The sequence below is a fragment of the Lithobates pipiens genome, unplaced genomic scaffold (assembly GCF_037356315.1).
Source record: "Lithobates pipiens isolate NorthernLeopardFrog02 unplaced genomic scaffold, aLitPip1_a1.2 Scaffold_8, whole genome shotgun sequence".
NCBI lineage: Eukaryota > Metazoa > Chordata > Amphibia > Anura > Ranidae > Lithobates > Lithobates pipiens.
The window spans coordinates 612,319,899-612,341,194 of NW_027507903.1; the positions used below are offsets into that span (position 1 = coordinate 612,319,899).

At 40.3% G+C, this 21,296-nt stretch overlaps 1 protein-coding gene across 1 annotated transcript; it reads left to right on the forward strand.

Moving 5' to 3' along the window:
- The first annotated feature begins 1,486 nt into the window (after nucleotides 1-1,486).
- LOC143962334 (extracellular calcium-sensing receptor-like) lies at nucleotides 1,487-19,522 on the forward strand. The gene is made up of 6 exons (XM_077471633.1): nucleotides 1,487-1,707; nucleotides 5,370-5,661; nucleotides 7,275-8,093; nucleotides 10,556-10,783; nucleotides 15,259-15,382; nucleotides 17,809-19,522. Exons 1-6 carry the CDS (start codon nucleotides 1,490-1,492, stop codon nucleotides 18,714-18,716), a joined length of 2,589 nt encoding a protein of 862 aa, XP_077327759.1. The 5' UTR covers nucleotides 1,487-1,489; the 3' UTR covers nucleotides 18,717-19,522.
- The last annotated feature ends 1,774 nt before the right edge of the window (nucleotides 19,523-21,296 follow it).

A 21,296-nucleotide genomic window follows, 5' to 3' on the forward strand; every position in this document is an offset into this window, starting at 1 on the left:
AAATCATAACATATGTGCAATGTGATATCACAAGTGCTGCTGGCTATTTTATGTACTAAGCATGGATATCTCTTTACACTTGATTGATAATCAATGGCTTCAGCCAAACACTAACCATGAGTGAAAGAAAAGTTTTTGTGTCTATCATTCATATCTGAAAAATGGCAAATAAATCATAAATTCTGTCAGGGTATGTAAAATTATGAGCACAACTGTAAATGTTTTGCCTTTCATTTGTATTTTAAACGGAATGGGTTGTTTTACAAGGTGATTGTTTACAATCACTTTAAGTGATGGCAGATGAGTCAGCAGTTTTTTTGATGTGGGAGAATTGGCTGAAATGTTCTACAGGAAAAAGAATAAACTCTGGTGTTTTACTTCAAGAATTTAGGAGACTGCCGATAACACAGCAATGTAAAAATGGCCAACAACAGGATAATTTTAAATAGCAAGGCTAGGCCCAAATTTATTAGAGATAAGAGCACAGGCTAGGGGTTTACTACAATAATTAAAAGACTGCCTATAACACAGCAATGTAAAAATGGCCAACAACAGGATCATTTTAAATAGTAAGGCTAGGCCCAAATTTACTAGAGATAATAGCACAGGCTAGGAGTTTACTACAATAATTAAGACTGTTGATGATACAGCAATGTAAAATTGGCAAGCAGTAGGACAATTTTTAATAGTAAGGTTATAAGGTTAGGTCCAAATTTACTATAGACAAGAGCAACAAGAAATGGTTGAGGGTTTTAATACAAGAATTAAGAGACTGGCAGTGGCATAGTAGTATAAAATTGGTCAGCAAGGGAACAATTTTAGTAAGGGATAAAAGGCCCAAATGGTATATGCCTAACTATTATTTTATCTAGATCTGCATTTGGTACTTACACATTCTCTTTTGGGTGGTAGAAGATATGGTATGTATTTTGGAGGAACCCCATTGCACTGAACAATGTACAACATAAAGGAAGCTTTACAGGTAATTATTACTATACATCGAAAGAATTTAAAAGGACATGGGGTCCACCTCCAAATCCATACCAGACCATTCAGCTTTGGTGTGGATTTTAAGGGAAAATCACAAGCAAACAATAAAAAAATTACCTGGGGCTTTGCCCAAAATCCATACTAACTTCAAGTTCCCCAAGTCTCCACCTTCTCACCTCAAGTTCTACTAATAAAGTTTTGAAAAAACATCTAAGCACTGGACTTCTTTTGCATGAAAATTATGAATAAGTGTAACTATCTAGGGACAATTCATCTCATTTGGAGGTACCACTTGCCCCACGCAAGGCCCAACTGAGTGGTGCCACTGCCACAGAAAAGTGGCTCAGTGTCCTAGCTTACATAGGTGCAAAATAATTGAAAGCCATTAAAATAAAAACGACCTACCTTGGTAAAAATAGCACTACATAAATAAATAATTTCATGTTTGTCTGGAATATTACCCATCTTTTTTATTTTGTTGACAGGTAGGCCCTAAATTATGGCCAGGTTACTCTTTAGTCTCTGGGCCTTCATCCTTACCCCCTTTATTCCAGCTTTTTACAGTGAAGATTCCAGTTGTCGAATGGAAGTTTTGGGGCTTAATGGCATTGTACTTCCAGGAGATATAATATTGGGGGCCATGTTACCAGTTCGTATTGCTGATGTCTACCAGTATCGTTCATTTACTTCAAGACCTCCTGCTCCGACCTGTACACTGTAAGTGGCACTTTAGGCCAATTTTATTTTTGCATAAGTATGAGCTTTCACCCTGTTCACCCCTGCTTGTATGTTTGAAATGAAGGTGGGACAAATATACCAGGATTGCCTACAATTTGTATGCATTTGTATGCTCACATTTTAAGGGTAAAATAGTCTTGGGCTGTTCCTGAAAGACTCGCTACTGGTTCATTTGGGCAAAAGGTATTCAACGTGCAACATAAACTTTCACCACTTTCCAGCATCTCCACTGGACACCAGTGATATGGAGTTGCAGAGGACCCTTTAACAACTGGCTGGTGATTTAAAATATAGGACCATTCTGTTCTTCCTCTAAAAACAACCTCCGGATACAGTTGGATATAAGGCTAATATAAATAATATAGACATGTAGGCAGGTTGAAATGTATGGTTTTCTGTGAAATAGCTGCTTGCCCGGGCTGGAGAAGGGGTTAACTGTTGCTGGTTCAGTTCCTGGGTTTTCAGTCCTAGCCAGCCCAACTGTGCTACAAAAAGGGGGAAGGCTGAGGTCCAGCGCGTTTGGTTCTTCTTCCTGTACTGGTCAGCTTTTTTCATGGAATCAAGACTTCTGCTGAAGACACCGGGACTTTCGGGGACATCTAAGTCATGGAAAATGCCATAATGGACTCTCACTTCACAGAGGTATGCCTGGGTAACCACACTACTTTAGTTAGAGTTAAGGGATTGACGTTGTTCATATTGAGCTGTTATGCCACCATACGTCAGTAAAGTTAAAGGAATAGTAAAGGCAGAAGGTTTTTTATCTTAATGCATTCTATGCATTAAGATAAAAAAACCTTCTGTGTGTAGCAGTGTCCCAAACACCCCCTAATTACTTACCTGAGCCCCTTCTCTCTCCAGTGATGTCTGCAAGTGTCTTAGCTGTCCCAGAGACTCCTTCTGATTGGCTGAGACACAGCAGCAGTGCCAGTGGCTCCAGCGACTGTCAATCAAAATCAGTCAAACAATCAGGGGAGAGAAAGGAGCGGGGCCAAGTCGGAGCTCCATGTCTGAATGGATACATGGAGCTCTGACTCAGCTCGGTTGTGCCCTGTAGCAGGCTGTTGGCTGAGGGTTACTTGATTGGAGGAGGAGCCAGGAACAATAAAGTGGGACCCGAGAAGAGGAGGTTCTGGCTACTCTGTGCAAAACCAACTGCACAGAGGAGGTAAGTATAACATGTTTGTTATTTTAAAGAAAAAAACAAGCCTTTACAATCACTTTAAGTGAACCGTTTTGAGCCTGGTCTGAAGTTATTGAAAGGGTTGCATGTTGGTTCTGGCGTATATAAAGAACCAGGGTCTGTAAAGCACAACGGGGTTTGAAGTGACATTGTTACATAAGGGTTAAGACAAGAAGGGGAGTGTAGTTGCTGAGGGTAACAGAGCAGAAGTTCAAGACACAAAGTTGGCCCTTCAGTAGTGAGGGGGTCATTGTCTGGCAGTTGGTATCCATTAGCAACCGGATCCAAAACTGTGTGACAGAGATCTATGGCCTGGTCACAAGGTACAAAAAGTGAAGAAGTTAATAAGTGAGAAAAGATATACATGTGCTCAGATCCCAATAGCTTGTACATGTATTTAAACCATTAGGTGCTAAAGGAGTGTGACCACATGTTAACACTAAAAATTCTGGATAGACCCTCTGCACCCCTTTAGCACCTCATGGTTTAAATACATATACAAGCTATTCGGATCTGAGCACAGATTTTTCTCTGTTATAACTGTCATAGAAATTTGGCTGCTATGCTATGCACACAGCCCCATATTCTGCTGTGCTTCCAATAAGCACCCATTTCCATCTTAATGATATAATGCTTTAGGCTTACCTTTTCCAACCCATTCATCCCAATGAACAGACTCAACCATCCTTCTTACGTTCTCAGTTCCATGCTTATGCCCCCCCCCCCTCGGGGCTCAACATTGCCTTTTATTATCTCCCAAAGAATGACAAACAGGAAGTCCTGCCCCCAACAGGCAGGCACTTCCTCAGTACAGAAAATGACACCACAGGAAATGACATACATTAAAGGGGAGGGCATTCACAAGAGGAAGTGCACACACCCCCTTTTAGTCAGCATGGAGCACAGACCATAGTGTTTTTAAAGTAAACAGTATGGAGTGAGCTCATTATTATGATTCTTAAAAGCTTGAGACAATCTGCGGGGACATTGCTACTGGTTTTGTTAACATACGGTACTAGTATATTAACAAGGCAGATACCAATGTCCTCTTATTAAAGCAGATATGTATCCAAAAAGGATAACATAGCCACACAGAGATAAAATAATATGTCTAACTAGTTATGTAGACTTCGCTTCTCTAATGCCCATATTCATTTGAAGGCAAGAAGCCCAGCGCATTGTGCTTGGTACCTACAAACCAACAAACATCCACAGACACAGAGAACACGTCTCAAATCCGATGAGAAGGTTTTCATACTGACTTTTTACCACTGGTCTCGATTTGACCCAAGTAGGCTCTGCTAGAGCGTTCCTCGATCAAACCAGACACAGAGAGACAGATGACAATCTATAAAACACACATCCTAGAATAAAATGTTATACAATCAAATTTTCCACAACATAACGCAGGCCAGTAGCCAGGTCTGAACCTAGTTGCTCTCCTCAACTTTGTGTCTTTATGCCCCATGTTTATATGGTATCCACCATAGCATTTGCAGTGGCAAGGCAGTGTAGGACAGCCTTAAGAGGGATTACTTTGATTTAGTCGGCTTGCGTAAACATGTATTGCAATATATGTGAACCAAATATACTTGTTTTTCATTGCATAGTTTTCTGGGAAGGGTGTAGCAGTGTGCAGAGGGTCCATCCAGAATTTGTGCAGGTAATAGGTAAACGCATGAGGCCCTCGTTAGGTGCACAGTGGGACCCCATTCTGTTACTGGGAGTGAGGTAATAGAGGTACACTGGACTAGTGGAGTGGCCACAGGCTCAGCACATTCCTCCTAATTCAACAAACATTGAATAGAATGTTCAGTGACGTGGGACAAGACACTTTTGCAGGGGACTCAGTATGTTTTATTTAACTACACTCAGTGAAGACTGATCTCTAAGTTGGGGAACTGCCTTAATGTTAGATTTGTCATATGACCGCAGTCTTTGCCGGGTCCTGGCCATTGATGAGTGTGCCCTGCGTGAAAGGTATCCCCATGTGCAGGGTGAGTAGGCCCCATCCACAGGCATTTCAAACTCATTGACCCTTTTGCTATGGAGACACCAGTTCATATGCTTAGCATAACAGGTGTTTTTTTTTAATTTTATCTGATTTAAAGAACAAAATGGCAATTGCTTATGCGTGGCAAACAGTATCCCAAGAGTGGATTGTAATTAATACTGGCAGATTGGAATTTTGGTGTGTTCTGTCAAATCTATCTACAAAAATCTACCTATATCTGGATCACAGGTTTTGAAAATAAATTTTTTTGTTCAAAAGGATTTATATGTATTTGCTTTTTTTCAACAATGTAACATGGAACATAAAATATTTCCTCCTCAAGTTGGTGCCATGACAAACTTTCATCCATCCACCCATTCCACAGTATACACTCACTCCATTACAGTCATTAACTCATAAATGTTTCCACATACGTTGCCAATATTTTTTTTTCCTCTCCACAAGGCTTTACTTTGGCTATTTCCAGCAGCTTCAAGCCCTGTTATTTGCTGTAGAAGAAATAAACAGAAATGAGGACCTTCTTCCCAATATAACCTTGGGGCTCCAGTGGTATGACACTTGTGCGGTGATTCCTGTGAACACAGCCGCAACTTTACAAATACTAACCGGACTCGATGTGGCCATCCCCAATTATCAATGTCTACACAATGCTCCTCTCAGCGCTTTTATTGGCTCCGCTTCCTCGACCCACTCTATAGTTGTTGCCAATATTCTGGGGCTCTATCGCTACCCTCAGGTAACAAACTATCTTCTGGTAAATGTTAGAAAAACATTGTCATCACCTATATAATGGAAAGGAAAAGGATAGTGGTGACATTAATGTTATTGCCCAAATATGGGCAAGTGGCCCTGTGTAAGCAATGATGTGATCCATCCAATCCCCCTTTATGTAAGTGAATGGGCAGGGTGATGTTAATGTTTGCTAAGGATGTTTGGGGTGTAAGCACCCACAGTTCACTTAACAACCATTAACAGCCAGAAGCTGTCACATTCATCCACGCCCAACTTACAGTACATTTGGGATCAAGTTGATTCCTAGCTATCAATAGTGGAGTTGTCTGAAGCTTGAGGAAGGTATCTAAGGCATCCTGAAAGCTTGCATCTTTAGTAACTCCGGTTAGCCAATAAAGAGCTTCAAAATTTGTATAGCACATCCTAAAGCTTGTCTTAGCCAAAAGGTCCAGAAGGGCATATGACTAAACAAAACGCCAAGAGCACATAAGACAGGTAACATTTAACCATTAATGCGGTAAACACTGCTTATAAATAAAAACAGGGACAGTGGGTGGGGTTTAGTTTTAGGATTTTTTTCTCTGCTACTCACACACACTTGAATGTTTACATAGGTGGGAGAGAAGTTAAAGTGTCACTAAACATACAGTAACATATTGAAACGTGCCAGTCCTCTTATGTTGAGTGTGTTTTTTTAGGTATTTATATATTTTTTGTTTTACTGGTTGATCCTGCCAATAACACACTTCCTGTCCTAGGGTGGGCGACACTCACCTCCTGTATTGTATATTTGGGAGAGCTGTGTTTTCACCCTACTCTGCTCTTCTGATTCTTTACTTTTCTTGAATAGGTCAGTTATTATGCCACAAGCTCCTTCTTGAGTGACCGTAAAAAATTCCATTCCGTCTTTCAAACTGTTCCAATTGATGCATTTCAATCCAAGAGCCTGGCCATGCTCGTTTTGCATTTTCATTTGGTATGGATTGGTCTTCTGGCTGTGGACAAAAAGAGGGACAGTGGGTGGGAAATTGGTTTAGGTTTTTACTCCCCACTCCTCACACACTTAAAAGTTATGACAACTCAACTCCAATTACCACAGACAGCCCAGTCATTAATGTTCCAATAGTGCTGCAATATGTATTCAATATTACTGGTTGACCCTGCCAGTATGCCAGTAAAACACTACCTGTGCTGGTGTGGACAACACTCACTATCTGTATTGTACAGTCTCTATGGAAAAGCAGTGTTGTCACTCAAGTCTGCACTTCTGATTTGGAGTACAAAAACTTTCCACTTTGTGCTTCTCCATAAACTGGGTGGTAGGTGGTGTGGTTGGGGGGGGGGTTCTGTAGTTATTGTCGTTCACAGAAGATAGTTGGGAAGGCAGATAACATTGTTTGAGCTTTCAGCTTAGTGTACAGCAGAAAGGGTTCCATTTACTTTTTAACCAAGGGCTCCCCAGAGTTGTGTAAATTAGTAAAATAAGCCAATTTTTATTGCCAACCAAACATCGCAATGTCTCGGTAAATAGCATGCTTGATGTTACTTAGTGGAAATATTAATGCAAACTAAACCACACAAAGAAGGAATTCACTTCTCCTAACTTTTCTTGAATAGGTCAGTCATTATGCCACAAGCTCACTCTTGAGCGACCGTAAAAAATTTCCTTCCTTCTTTCGAACTGTTCCAAGTGATGCATTTCAATCCAAGGGCCTGGCTAAGCTAGTTTTGCATTTTCATTGGATATGGATTGGTCTTCTGGCTGTGGACAATGACTACGGACAACAAGGAATTCAGCTGGTCAAACAGGAGATTACCAAGGCTGGAGCCTGTGTGGCCTTCGCCGAGAATATTTTGACCGGCAAGCAAGATCGCAATGCTCCACACATTGTCAAAGTTATAAAACAGTCAAAGGCCAGAATTATTGTTGTGTTTGCTCCTGGTCTCGATTTGCTGCCAATACTTGATGAAATGACAAAGCAAAACATCACTGGAAAAACATTTGTTGCCAGCGAAGGGTGGTCCACAACTACTTTACAGAATATGGAAGCCTTTGCTCATCTCCTTCTTGGAACAGTAGGTTTTGCTTTCTACAGCGAGGGCATTCCAGGGTTTCGTCAATATCTTTACAAGATCCATCCTAACATGACTGTAGGAGGAAACCTGGTGAAGTCATTTTGGGAGGAAGCATTCAGCTGCAAGTTTCCGAATAGTAAGAATTTGCTAACCCAAGAAAAAGTTTGCACTGGAGAAGAGAGTCTAGACAATGTAAAGAACAGCTACAATGATGTCTCCAATTTACGAGTGGCCTACAATATTTACACTGCAGTTCATGTCGTGGCTAAAGCTTTGCAGGATCTCCAAAACTGCAACAAAGCTGGAAGTTTATACTCTCATGGAAGTTGTGCAAATATGCGCAGTTTTACCTCCTGGCAGGTAATCTCATATTTGTACTCTAGTATATACACCAATGGCCAAAAGCATGTGGACACCTCACCAATATTTTATATGAGCTGACTGAACAATCCAAAACCATGGGCATTTTTATAAAGTTCCCCCCCCCCCCCTTTGCAGCTATAATAGCCTGCACTCTTTTGAGACGACTTTCTAGAAAATTTTGTAATGTGTCTGTGGGAATTTGTTCCAATTCAGCCAAAAGATTATTTGTGAGGTCAGGTACTGATATGGGGTGCAAATACCTGACTGGAAATTGGCATTCCAATTGACTCCAAAGGTGTTCAGTAAGGTTGAGGTCAGGGCTCTGTGCAGACCCCTTTAGTTATTCCACAGCAAACTCATTAAACTATGTCTTTATTGAGCTGGCAGGGGAGTACAGCAATACTGGAACAGAAAAGAGCCTTCCCAAAACTGTTACCATAAGGTTAAAGAACACAATTGCATAAAATGTTGCATAAACAGTACCCTTCCTTGGAAACATGTGAGCTCAATAATTTTGAGGGTCGTCCACATGTTTTTGGTCATACATGTCCATTTATCATAGACAGATATAGATAGAGTTTTCTAATTTAGTACACTTCTAAATGTATAGGAAGTACAGTATACTGAATGAAGAGTTGATGTCCTTTTGTAAGATGCCATTTTGTATTAGAACCCTTCTTAAGTTTTTATTGCTGTCTCTTTCTCAGTTAGATGGACTCTCTTAGCTCTTGTACACACGGTCGGAGATTCCGACGGAATGTGTCCTATCGGACCGTTTTGTCAGATAATCCGACTGTGTGTGGTCTCCATCGGACTGTTTCCGTCGGAGTATCCGACGGACCAAGTTTTCCAACTTGTCCGTAAAGTTTTCCGACAAAATGCTCCGATCGGACATACTCCGATCATGTGTAGCCTACTCCGACGGACAAAGTGCCACGCATGCTCAGATCAAATTCCTTGACCAAAGCTATTGGCTACTAGCCTGAACGTAGTCCCATCGTAACTAAATAACGTCATCACGTTATGTACAATCAGATTTTCCGACAACTTTGTCCGACCGTGTGTATGCAACAGTTTCGGACAAAATCCAACGGATTTGGTTGTCAGAATGTCCGACCGTGTGTACAAGGGCTTACTCTACATATCCTGGTGACCATTGTCACCAAAACAGAAAGTGTTGGAAAAGCCACAATTCTAGAGTGGTTACCATAACGGGAATAGAGGGCAAAGAAAGTGAAGGGAAATATCCCCAACAGGGCTTGCGCAAAAAAAAAAAAAATTTAAAAATGTTTTAGCTATACATACTGTATACTTGAAAATATTTTTTTTGCACAATATGCTGCATAAATTTTTTTGTAATTTACTGTTAATAATGATCAGGATCAGAGACACTGTCAATTTTCAAAACTTTCAAATAAAGTAAATATGGAAATGTGAATAGAATGTTTTGCATATCTTGTTGATTTATAGAGTGCACCCTACCTTCCCTGCCCCAACCATCTTCCCTATGTAACTTGCTCACATTTCATATATTCCCAGCAATAGGGGGTTCATTGCTGGTGAGATCTTCTCTGAGATCTCTCCAAGATCTCTCTGTCTACATCCCCTTGTCAAGGAATGTACAAACCTCAGCTTTTCTCTCTATTACAATGAGATAGCGTAGGTCAGTGATGACGAACTTTGGCACCCCAGATGTTTTGGAACTACATTTCCCATGATGATTAGCTACACTGCAGGGTACATGAGCATTGTGGGAAATGTAGTTCAAAAAAACATCTGGGGTGCCAAGGTTCGCCATCACTGGCCTAGGTAATGTCATGTACTTGCAAGAATTCAAGGTGACAAACGGAGGCCGACATGACCTTCCTGACAGATGAATACAATGAAGAATGATCCTTCTGTTGAGGAGGAACTAGGTCAGAAGAACCCTGGAAATAATGTTCAGGTGTCAGGGAACCCCTGCAAATGTATTCATTGGATGTCAGTAGAAAGAATGTCCTCTTGGGGGCCAGAATTTCATCTTTTCAGACAACTTAAAAGATCATATAGCTGGTTCTGCCAAGTGGCATTGGATATGGAACTATTTAGTCACCATCAGATAGGAAGTTAATCAGCCACAGCTCAAAAACCCTTAGCAACCTCTGGAGAAACCTTGGAGTTCCATAGAACCCTGGTTGAGAATGGGTGAACTAGATTGAGAAAGGACATTGTGAAAAAATTTGTCAATTCTTTATAGCAAATAAAGTATATAGTTTACCTAGAGGGGACTGAACTGGATTTACACTTTAAAGGCAGAGGGACATAATATTCTAATATAGCCCTAATCTTGCTGATTAGTTTTACCTAGTATAAGAAGGGAAACAATGCTTCCGGTACAGTGGTATGTGTATGGCATGGTATGAATAAAATCATTGTGTTTTAAAACACAATGACATTCTCCTTTTTTCCTTATTTTATAGTTGCTATATTACATGAAGAGGGTGAGGGTCACTTTGAGCAGTGGAAGAGAGCTTTACTTTGATGAGAATGGAAACCCACCAGCCATCTATGACATTGTAAACTGGCAGATGACCCCAGAAGGAACTATAAGACCGGTCAAGGTTGGAAGTTATGACACCACAGCTGCTTCTGGTCAGGTCTTTCAAATCAACTCCAGCCTTTTGTTGTGGGCCACAGAAAACCAAGAGGTAAGTAAGGTGAAAGTGAATACCAGGCACATACTAAGACAAAACTAGGGGGAAAAAAAAGTTGGCTGAACATACACTTAAACCTCTTGCCCTCCGGAAGATTTATCATGACCGAGACATTTTTTGCTTTTTGGCAACGCGTTATTTTAACTGACAATTGCGCGGTCATGCAACCCTGTACCCAAATTAAATTGAATTTTTTTTCCCCATACAAATAGAGCTTTCTTTTGGTGGTATTTGATCACCACTGGAGTTTTACTTTTTTGCGCTATAAATAAAAAAACACCCTGGAAAAAATAACTATATTTTTACTTTCTACTATAAAAAATATACAATGAAAAAATGTAAATCTAATTTCTTAATACATTTAGGCCAATATGTATTCTGCTACATATTTTTGGTAAAAAAAATCACTATAAGTGTATATTGAGTGGTTTGTGCGAAAGTTATTGCCTCTACAAACTATCAGATATATACTGGAATTGTTTTTATTGTTCATACTAGTAAAGGTGATAGTATGGCGGACAATCTGACACTAACTGACACTTTTGACACTTTGTGGGAACCAGTGACACTAATACAGTGATCAGCGCTAATAATATACACCAACACTGTACTAATGACACTGGCTAAGAAAAGGTTAAAATCTACGGCAATTAATGGCAATCAATCAAGAGGTTAAATATGTGCCGAACAGTGCTTGGTGCATTCACTGTGTGCTGTTTTTAACCGGATATGCCGGTTTCATTCCCTGCTTTGCACAAAAACAAAAGTCGGCACACCCCCGATGACAGGACATAGCTCTGTGTTGTTTACATTCACAGGGCTCTGTCTTGTCATCCTCTTCACAGATCAGCGAGTCCTGGTCGGCAATCATTGGCCGGGACATGCCGATCAGCTTGTGCTGTGACTAATCACAGCCGGCATGTCGACCATGCATGGGCACGCCATATCCGGAAGAGCTGGATCACGTATTAGATACATGGTCCAGCACAGGAGAAAGGCTCTGCCACCATACTCCTATGTGAGGTGGTCGGCAAGTGGTCAAGGACCTATGTTGAAGGGCTATAGGTTTGTATTGATGGCATGAGTTTGCTTTGAGATACTACCATATCATACAAAATACATTAACAGTTGACCTCCTTCTGAGCTGTATTTGACCTGTTTCAAACGGGTTTTGCATTCCTATAGACTTGTGTGGGTAAAACGTGCCTGACATAAACAAAAGCCCATCAACACAGTCCCTAAATGCATTTTTTAATTCACATCTGCAACTTTGTCAACTGATTTAATTGATTAGTATTTTTTTTTAGATTCAGGAAAAATGCAAAACTACTTGTTTTTGTCCAGGGTACAGTTAATGCAGAACTTTTCACCACATAATATATTGGAGTCGCTGGCTCTGCTACCACTTCCGCAGTAATAATATATGTTTTTTCTGAGGCCATGAAAGGCCATTTCTGGTGTTTTTTAATTTTTTATTTTTAGTTTTTTTACAAAAATCCTCATTGCCCTAGGTCAGAATGATGTGTCATGCTCTGGCAGGTCCTGGGATAGTCTAGTAAACTATCCTAGGGGGCTGACAAAGCTCATTCACAGAGCAAATGGGCAATAAATAGAAGAGCACCACTCAGTAAAAAGGTGCTTTAATCAACGATAAAACTGATTTATATAACTTACATATAAAAAGCAGGGAGCTGTAAGTGAGTAGAAGCTGCTGCTGTCCTAAGCGTGTCCAAGAGTGCAAAAATCCCTGTAGTGATAATTGCAAGACACCGGGGGAGAACCCGGCTGTGCCAAGTGCCTGAAAGACTGCAAAGCGGCTCAAGGAAGCAGCGTGTGATGTCAGCGATGCAAGGGAACACAACGCGTTTCAGAGCATGCGCAAAGTCCGTGGGGCACATGCACGCTCCTTTCTCAAGTGTAAGAATAGAGGAAGGACGGGAAAACAGTTCTTAAATACCTAACCTCAATGGACATTGTAACAAAACCCAAAGGAGTTTAAACAAAGCTGACAATACAGTACTGATGTGCCGATAAAATATAGTGGGCTGCTATAGACATTGTAACAATATGCACAATAAACACACTAGAGCTTAAACAAAGCTGACAATACCGTACTGATGTACTTATAAAATATAGTGGGCTGCTATTAATAAAATCGGAAATTTAATCAATCTAAATCTAAAAATTAAAAAATTTAAAAACTAAAAAATGTATTAATGAAAAAAAAATATTAATTAATGGGAAAAAAGAGAGAGTTTAAAATTTTTAAAAATATATTAGATCAATGTTAAATTAATAAATTAATGGCAAACCTAGAAAAAAAGGAGACCTACTGGCAAGGTTAAAAACTCTAGCCTCATGACAAAAATTACAGAAGTTACAACCATGATACAAGATAATATGGAAGGTTCTGTATCAAATTAATGATTAATGAATATAGGATCCTACAAAAAGAGGAGCCTCTAAAAAAATATAAAAAATTAATATAAAAATATACACAAATTTATAAAATGACAATTAAAAATTATCTGTATGTGTAACAAAATACACACATGTACCTGAATGTGAATTACACACTAGGGCGGACAGATAACTATATTATCAGGAAATATCACAGACTCAAAGGATGGTATGTATCTGGATCTTCTAATTGAGGCCATTGGGCTCAATCCAGAACGTTTCGCGCTTACATAGTTTCAATAAACGTTCTGCTTCGGAGATGCCGCCGGGTATGGATTCAATCACCCACACTGGGAGGCCCGCCATGTCGTGGCACACTATATTTGTCATAACCCAATTCTGTAAGCCGACGATGCTTGCCAAACCGTTGTCTGAGTGGACAAATGGTGGCCTACATATAACATTTTACATGGGCACGTCAGACAATAAACAATATAATTGCTGGAGCAATTATGAAATTGGTTGAACTGGTAAGTTATTCCTTTGTGAGTTTTTTGTAAGTAAGTTAGTAAGTTTTTTTGGCCATGATTAACAAAATGGCAAGTTTTACAAAGGGGCTTAATACACCTATACATCCCTATAAGTGGAATAAGGCACAAAAGGTTCATATCACGTTTACATTTTAGCTTACTAGGTGCAATCTTATTCTTGAGTGCAGGGGCCCTCCTATAATTGACTTTAGGTCTTTTGCTCAGTGTAGAGCTCAGATGAGGGTCCTGCTTTAGAATGTTACAATGTTTCCCAAGGATATGTTCCATTCTGTTATACTGCCTGTGGAACCCTGTAATAAAACATACAACAGGTTCTTCCAGGGGTTTGGCAACCTTAGGTTTCCTCCCAGGAAGAAAGGTTGTTATATGCCTGTTCTATCAGGTGTGGGGAGTAACCTTTCTCAATAAACTTTTCCTTAAGAAGTGAGCTCTGTGATATATAGTCGCAGTCCCTGGTGCAGTTCTGTCTGAGCCTGCAGAACTGTCCTTTAGGGATGTTATTCACCCACAAAGGGTGGTGGCAACTATCGTAATGCAAATCCGAATTGCCGGCAGTTGGTTTGGCATAATTGTGGGCGAATATGTTATTGCCTTCATAGTTGAGTTCAAGATCAAGGAAAGCTAAGCTAGCCTCTTTGGCCATTAGGTTCTCCAGCCTTCTGAACTGACGTATTAATGAGACTCCGTCCGATCTGGAGGCAGGACAGATTGTGAGAGAGAGGCACAGTAGTGCTGCATGAAGGGCGGGAGCTGCTCAAGTTAACTTTGCATAATACCAAGCTGATTGGTTGCTAGGACTGCTCTGTGTCCCAGCAACCAATTACCTGCTAGTTAATCTGCAAAGTTATCTCTGGTAGTTCCCACTCCCACTCTCCATGCAGTGCTACTGTGCCTCTCTCTCACAATCTGTCCTGCCTCCCGATTGCCGCTCTGCTGTTATGATGACAGCAGCAGAAGCTGAGGGGCAGAACTAGCTCCTAAATGCTGTGACCGCCGGTCCAGATGGGACAGTGATTTGGTCCGCATCCGGCCCATGGTCTGCCATTCAGTGATTCCTGCTGTATATTTTCTGTTTTCTCTTCCAACTGATTCATAACGGTGCCAACCTTTCCTAGGATACTCGCACAGCTGATAGTGGTGTCACTCTGCTACCTGGTGGTTGAGCACTACGTCTTCCTATGTCAGTTCCCTGCTGACCACATTACTATACATGGAAGATTAATTCATTAGACGGGTATAACATGTGCCAAATGTCTGTCTGTGCCGTGTTGAAAATGTGTGCAAATCAGAAGCCGGGCTGTACAAAATGATTTACCCTTTGGCAAATAAATGAATAAACATGTACTGTATGTGTTTCATGTATGTATCTAGCTGTTTGCCGGGAGTTTTGCATCTACCAAAATAACCTATAAACATCAGAGCGGATAAAAATGAAACTGTTGTATTTTCCCCACTTATTTCTTGTTTGAGATCTGAGTTATTCAAGAACCAGTCATTTTAACTCCATTCATTTTCTAGGTACCTGTGTCAATATGCAGTGAGAGTTGTCAGCCAGGATACAGAAAAGCTGTTAGAAGTGGACAGTCTGCATGTTGCTTCCAGTGTGTCTCCTGCCCACAAGGAGAAATCTCCAACCAAACTGGTAAGCTAAAAGTGGAACTAAAGCCACAGCAGGTCTCCAGTGCATTTGCCAAAACATGAAAGTACGGAAGTGAGTTCTGGCGTTTCCAAGTGAAGGGTCCTGTTAATAAATACAGCAAAGATATTTTAGACAATTGTGTTCTTCCAGGCTTGTGGTACTTGTGTGGTAAAGGCCCCTCTCTGGTTCACCATGGCTGTGTCCCTGTGTATAAAGCCAGCTCCATAAAGACATGGTTTGATGAGTTTGGTGTGGAATTGAGATAAACTGTTCAGATGCTGAACCCAAGTAAAATCACAGAGAGCAGAATCTGTCAAATGAATGCCCATTTTTGGGTCGCCATTATTAAACAGCATGGGTGCAGGCACCTACCTACCTATGAAAAAGACTAAAAACTAAATGCTTGGACTTTTAAAGGCACACTGGTAGACAGTATAAAAATAATTGAATTTATTAATTAAGTACATAGGTAAAAAAACATACTTCCAAGTAAAAATATAAGTTAGTATTTATACACCCTATACACACAAATTCTGACACCATATAGCGTAATATCAAGATACATCGCCACATCCGAGAGGCAGGGAACCAAGAAAGATTCTTTTTGAAACAATCTCCAGATGCGGGTGTGGGTATGTAGATGTTGTGGGTCAGGATGTGGGTCTGGGCGTAAGAAGTTCGTTCAGTAGCTCGTCATGTTGCGTGTTAAGGTACGCTTCTTCCTTAGAATTAAAGTCATATGGTATTCATTAGTAAAGGTAATGACATATTAGAGTGCTAATGAGCAAACAAATACAGTGTTATGTCCAGAAGGTAGGGAGGACACCAATACATGGCTGAAAAATAGGCAGAGATTGGTATTGATTTCCAGCATGTGTGTAATCACACAGTCTGTTTGTATAGTATGTAAAACGCAAGACTGGAAGTTCACAGTTTAGTTCAGCCTATAGTGTGTGGCGTCAGTAGGGACTCCCGGTAATCTACATAGCAACTGCTCCCCTACCTACCTATACCCATGCAGGAAAAAAAATAGTGATTTCCATGAAGCTGTGATTTCTTTTAAAGCACTGACATTCACAAAGGAAAAATTTAGCTTGAGTTGTATCTTTCATTCTGGCTTTAAAGACCTAAGGTCTGCTATGTATTGTGGGGAACCTTTGAAGAGGTCTGTGTGCTGTCTCTTTTTTTTTTTTTTTAACTATGTTTTTTTATCTTTTTTCTTCTTTGTAAATGTCTCTTTTTTTGTAATACATCCTACAGCAAGAATAAAAAATGAAATTGTGTAGAGTTCCCCATAAAATTCATACCAGACCTTTTGAGTCTGGTATACATTTCAGGGGGACACCTTACTCAAGAAATCAATGAATCAATAAATTCAATAAATTAAAAAAAAAAAAATAATCTGTGATATCCCTCTAAAAATTCAAGAAAAGAGGGGGGCAGTGTGTACGCCCCTCCTGAACCATACCAGACCACATACTCAACATGGGGATGGTGAATTTCTAAGGGTGACCCCCCCTTTCAAAGCACTTTGGCCCTCAGATACCCCTACCCCAAGTCCTTTACTAAACAATACCCCCCCCCCCCCCCCAAAAAAAAGTCCCTCATTGTAAATCCATCAATCTTGGTGCCTGCCACCTGCCAACTCTCCAAAAAAAAACAGATGACCCTGCAAAAATGACCAATTCCAACAGTACTCATAGCCCCATAACAGCACCGGGAGCTGTAATCAGCTGCATAAGGAAAGGAGCAGGGTTGGTGGTGACATATTTGACCAAATTTGGCAACGATCAAAAGCTAAATATGAACAACTAAAGTTAGGGTCATTCCTAGTGTGGAGGAACTTGAGTTGTTTGCACTGAGCCCTGACTCCAAAATCTTGTGGAAAGTCTTTACAGGTCAAATGAGGTTGTTAAAGCCACAAAGGAAGGCAGGAGTGGGGAGCAACTACATATGAATGTCCATGATTTTATATTAGGATGTTCACATTCTCATATATGTGTGATGGTCAGATATCTATAAGCTTGTATTCATATAGCGTATACAATATATTGAGATAATATGTCTTTATGTCTGTATGTTGTAGCCTTAACTGTACCATGCACTGGAAACACTGAAAAACTAACAATGGGGTGGAGTGTTCAGATATATTTCATATAGTGGAGATTTGTCTTCACTTTCTGTATTGTTTGACTTTCTGCACAGCCATCTCACTTTTTCTGGTGTACATGTATAGGATGTGAATAAACTAGCATTCCTACAGACAGAAGACATATATACTGAACATTTCTCTTTTTTTTTTTTTGGTTTCCCAGTTAGCACCTTATATCACATCTCTTCTCATACAAGTTTAGATTCAATTATCAGTAACAGTTTAGGTTTTGGAACCAAATAGATATGCAGTAAGTTATTTTTTTTATATATTACAGATTCTCTTGATTGCCTCAAGTGTCCATGGAGTGAGTGGCCAAATCTGGAGAAATCTAAGTGCCTTAAAAAACAACTTGAGTTCCTCTCTTTCGATGACCCATTAGGGTCAACTTTGGCAGCCATATCTGTTGTGTCATCCATAGCTCCTAATTTAATTTTGAAACTTTTTACACGTAACAGATCCACTCCAATAGTAAAAGCCAACAACTTCTCCCTAAGTTGTCTTCTCCTGGTTTCTCTTTCTCTTTGTTTTCTTTGTTCTTTAGCTTTTATTGGGTACCCTCATCCAGAGAAATGTCTTATACGTCAAGCTGCATTTGGATTGGTTTTTACTCTGTGCATTTCTTGTATTTTGGCCAAAACCATTATGGTGGTATTTGCTTTCATGGCAACAAGACCAGGGAGCTCTCTAAAAAAATGGACCAATCCTCGTGTATCTTATATAATTATTTTAGTAGGCTTCTTACTACAGTTCCTTCTTTGCATGACATGGTTGTTTATGGCTCCACCTTTTCCACAATACAACACCCAAACCCAACCTATGTTTATCATCATTGAGTGTAATGAGGGCTCTCCTGTTGCCTTCTGGACCATGTTGAGTTACCTATTTCTCCTGGCCACCATTAGTTTTGTTGTTGCCTTCCTGGCTCGAAGACTCCCTGACAGCTTCAATGAAGCTCAATTTATTACCTTCAGCATGCTGGCCTTTCTCAGTGTATGGATATCTTATATCCCAGCATCCTATAGTGCCCATGGAAAATACACGGTGGCCATGGAGATCTTTGCTATCTTGACTTCCAGTTGGGCTCTTATCATCTGTATGTTTCTTCCTAAATGCTTCATAATTTTGTTCAGACCTGACATTAACTGTAAGGAATATCTTATGAGAAAAGACATAAAACAGTAGAACTGTTATAGAGTGTTTCTTTATCTCTTTACTTTAGCATATCAAGCTTCCTTAGGGAACTGTTATACATTTTCTTAGACTGTAAAATAATTTTGGAAAATGTATAAAACTTAGAGTACCTTGCTCCTGCTCCAGAAACCTGATATTCTCTGATATCCTCACTGTCCATCTGTATAACGTTGCTTTATCAACAATGTTCAATATGATTGTATAACATGCAAAGGCCCGTCACATCCAATAAGATATCAGCCTATTGACGTCAGTTCAGAGCTAGGAGTAATGTGATTGGACAGCTTGGTGCGCACATTCAAAATTATCCAGCAGCTTTAACACTAACTTGAGAAAATGGGCTATAGTTACATATTTTAAAAATGTACTTTGCGGGCAAGGCATAATTTGCATGTAATAAAGAACACCATTTTTTCCCCATAATTCCTGAACCTCTTCAAGGACAAAACACCCACACCCAGTTTTATAACTTTGACATGTGTTTGTAAAACTACACATAAAGTAGTACCACAAATGCTTTATGTATCCAGGTGAATTATAACTTGTTATTTCAAGATAGATTGTTGTTACATGTTAATGGATATATCCTGATTTTTTTTTTACTCCTAAACAAAAGATGGCCAAAATTAATTTAAAAAAATATAATTTTGTTACCATGACCCACCACCAGAGATGTAAAATTTATGGAAATTTTGAAGCCATGGGAAAAAAAAATTTTTTTCCCAGAAACTTTTGGAAAAATGTACAAAAAATTTCAGCATGGAGTAGTTGTTTAACAAATTGAAAGTCATTCGGTTACACTGGGAAGGTGAAATGCAATGTATATAACAGTATTATGCTTGAAATAAAAGTACAGCTTATTCAGTAAATAAACTAAACTTTAAGGATTGTATGTGATAAGATTTCAACTATGCATGGGAATGGGTAACATCCCCTCTTTTCTCTCATAATAATATAAAAAATATTCTGGCCAATATGCATTTTAAGTTGTTTTTTTTCCCCACACAATTTTTTATTGCATTTTCAGTTATTGTTAATGCTGATCCAGAAGCATATATTGCAAGCTTGATGTACATTCTCCTGATTTGCAGGTGTCATTTTTCTCTATAAATGAAGGTATTGTGTATTTTTGGGAGGAAGTGGTTTGTAACACTTCCTTTCTTGAAGATGCTGCTAGAGAAGAAACACTTTGTGATGATCAAGAAGCAGCAGAAAGGGTGTTTCTGGAATGAAAACTCTGGAGGGAAAATCTACTCACACATTCATTCTGGGACTCACCATTTAATTCCATATTTTTTTATGTCTTTAGGGCCCCTCTGGCATGCCAGGATGTGTTCTGTTATCCTTGTAGCATTTGGAAAAGAATATTTCTTAGCACAATACTTGCAAATTGCAGACCTCGGCCCTGGTAATGGAAACCTGTGTTACATCAGAGGGGGGCGGGGTCACCAATACGTCATTGGGCAAGCCCGGTTTCCCCCACTAGCGTCAGAGGGGGCGGGGTCAGGTTACAGACGGCCCTGCCCTCCTCATATAAGAAACGTCAGGCCGCCGGCATTCCGCAGTGTCTCCGACAGTGGAGGCAGAGGATGCATGGATGGACTGAGCTGTGCTGGACTGGAGGGAGAGATCACCCATCGCTGGATCAGATCAGCCAGCGCTGGACCCCAGAGAGATGATCATCCGTCGCTGATACAGTAATGGAATCTGTAAGGTTACAGTGTACAGTATGTATTATGAATTTTCAATTTTTTTAATTTGGCACTGCGGAAACAGCAGGGGGACATCACAGGATCCTGGGGGCAAGGTAAGTAAACTGCACCAGGATCCTGCAATGCAATCCCCCAGTGTGGCTCTGGGGTTACCACTAATGGTACTGAAATTTAACCCCGAGCCACACTCGGGAAAACTGCCAGGCGCGCCACGTCATTGGATGTGATTGACAGCAGCGCGAGCCAATGGCTGCTCTGCTTTCAATCAATCCACTCTAACCAATCAAAGGCCAGGCTGAGCAGTGAAGAGCATGTCGGAGGCGAGCGCGGGACTTTTGAGGGGTCAGGTAAGTTAAAAGGGGGGCTGGGGGGACGGTATTGTGAGATGTTTTTTCACCTTAATGCATAGAATGCATTAAGGTGAAACATTTTTTACCTTTACAACCCCTTTAACACTTCCATTTCTGAAAGCATTCTTCGTTTACACAATTTTTTCGCACCTGCCTAAAACATTTGCACAGTACTGTACATGCAGTAGGAAGTCTGTGGCTGTGTGCAGATGGCCTCCATTTTTGTTGAAATCTACTGGAGCCTGACAAGCCGATCCTGTCTGTCTTCACCAGTCCATCCACATACTGATCTGACTGATACAGGTTTGGGGGGCATTTGAGTGGTACTATTTTTATAGTGTAGCACCCTCTAGTGTGTGCTAGAAGTAATGTTAATATATGAAGATTTTAGTGGCTAAGGGCCAAGCCTGGGCTGCGAATCTGGGTCAGGGCTTAGTGACTCAGAGCTGGGTGACTCATTCTGGCAGCTTCTCTAATACCTCCCCCTGTTTTCTGGGACATTGGAGAAT

Bases quoted from the DNA above. Each gene is read 5' to 3' on its own strand.
- LOC143962334 (XM_077471633.1), top strand. From the start codon at position 1,490: ATGGCCAGGTTACTCTTTAGTCTCTGGGCCTTCATCCTTACCCCCTTT. The intron at 5,662-7,274 runs GTAACAAACTAT...TTTCTTGAATAG, and splicing joins GGCTCTATCGCTACCCTCAG to GTCAGTCATTATGCCACAAG. The intron at 8,094-10,555 runs GTAATCTCATAT...CTTATTTTATAG, and splicing joins GCAGTTTTACCTCCTGGCAG to TTGCTATATTACATGAAGAG.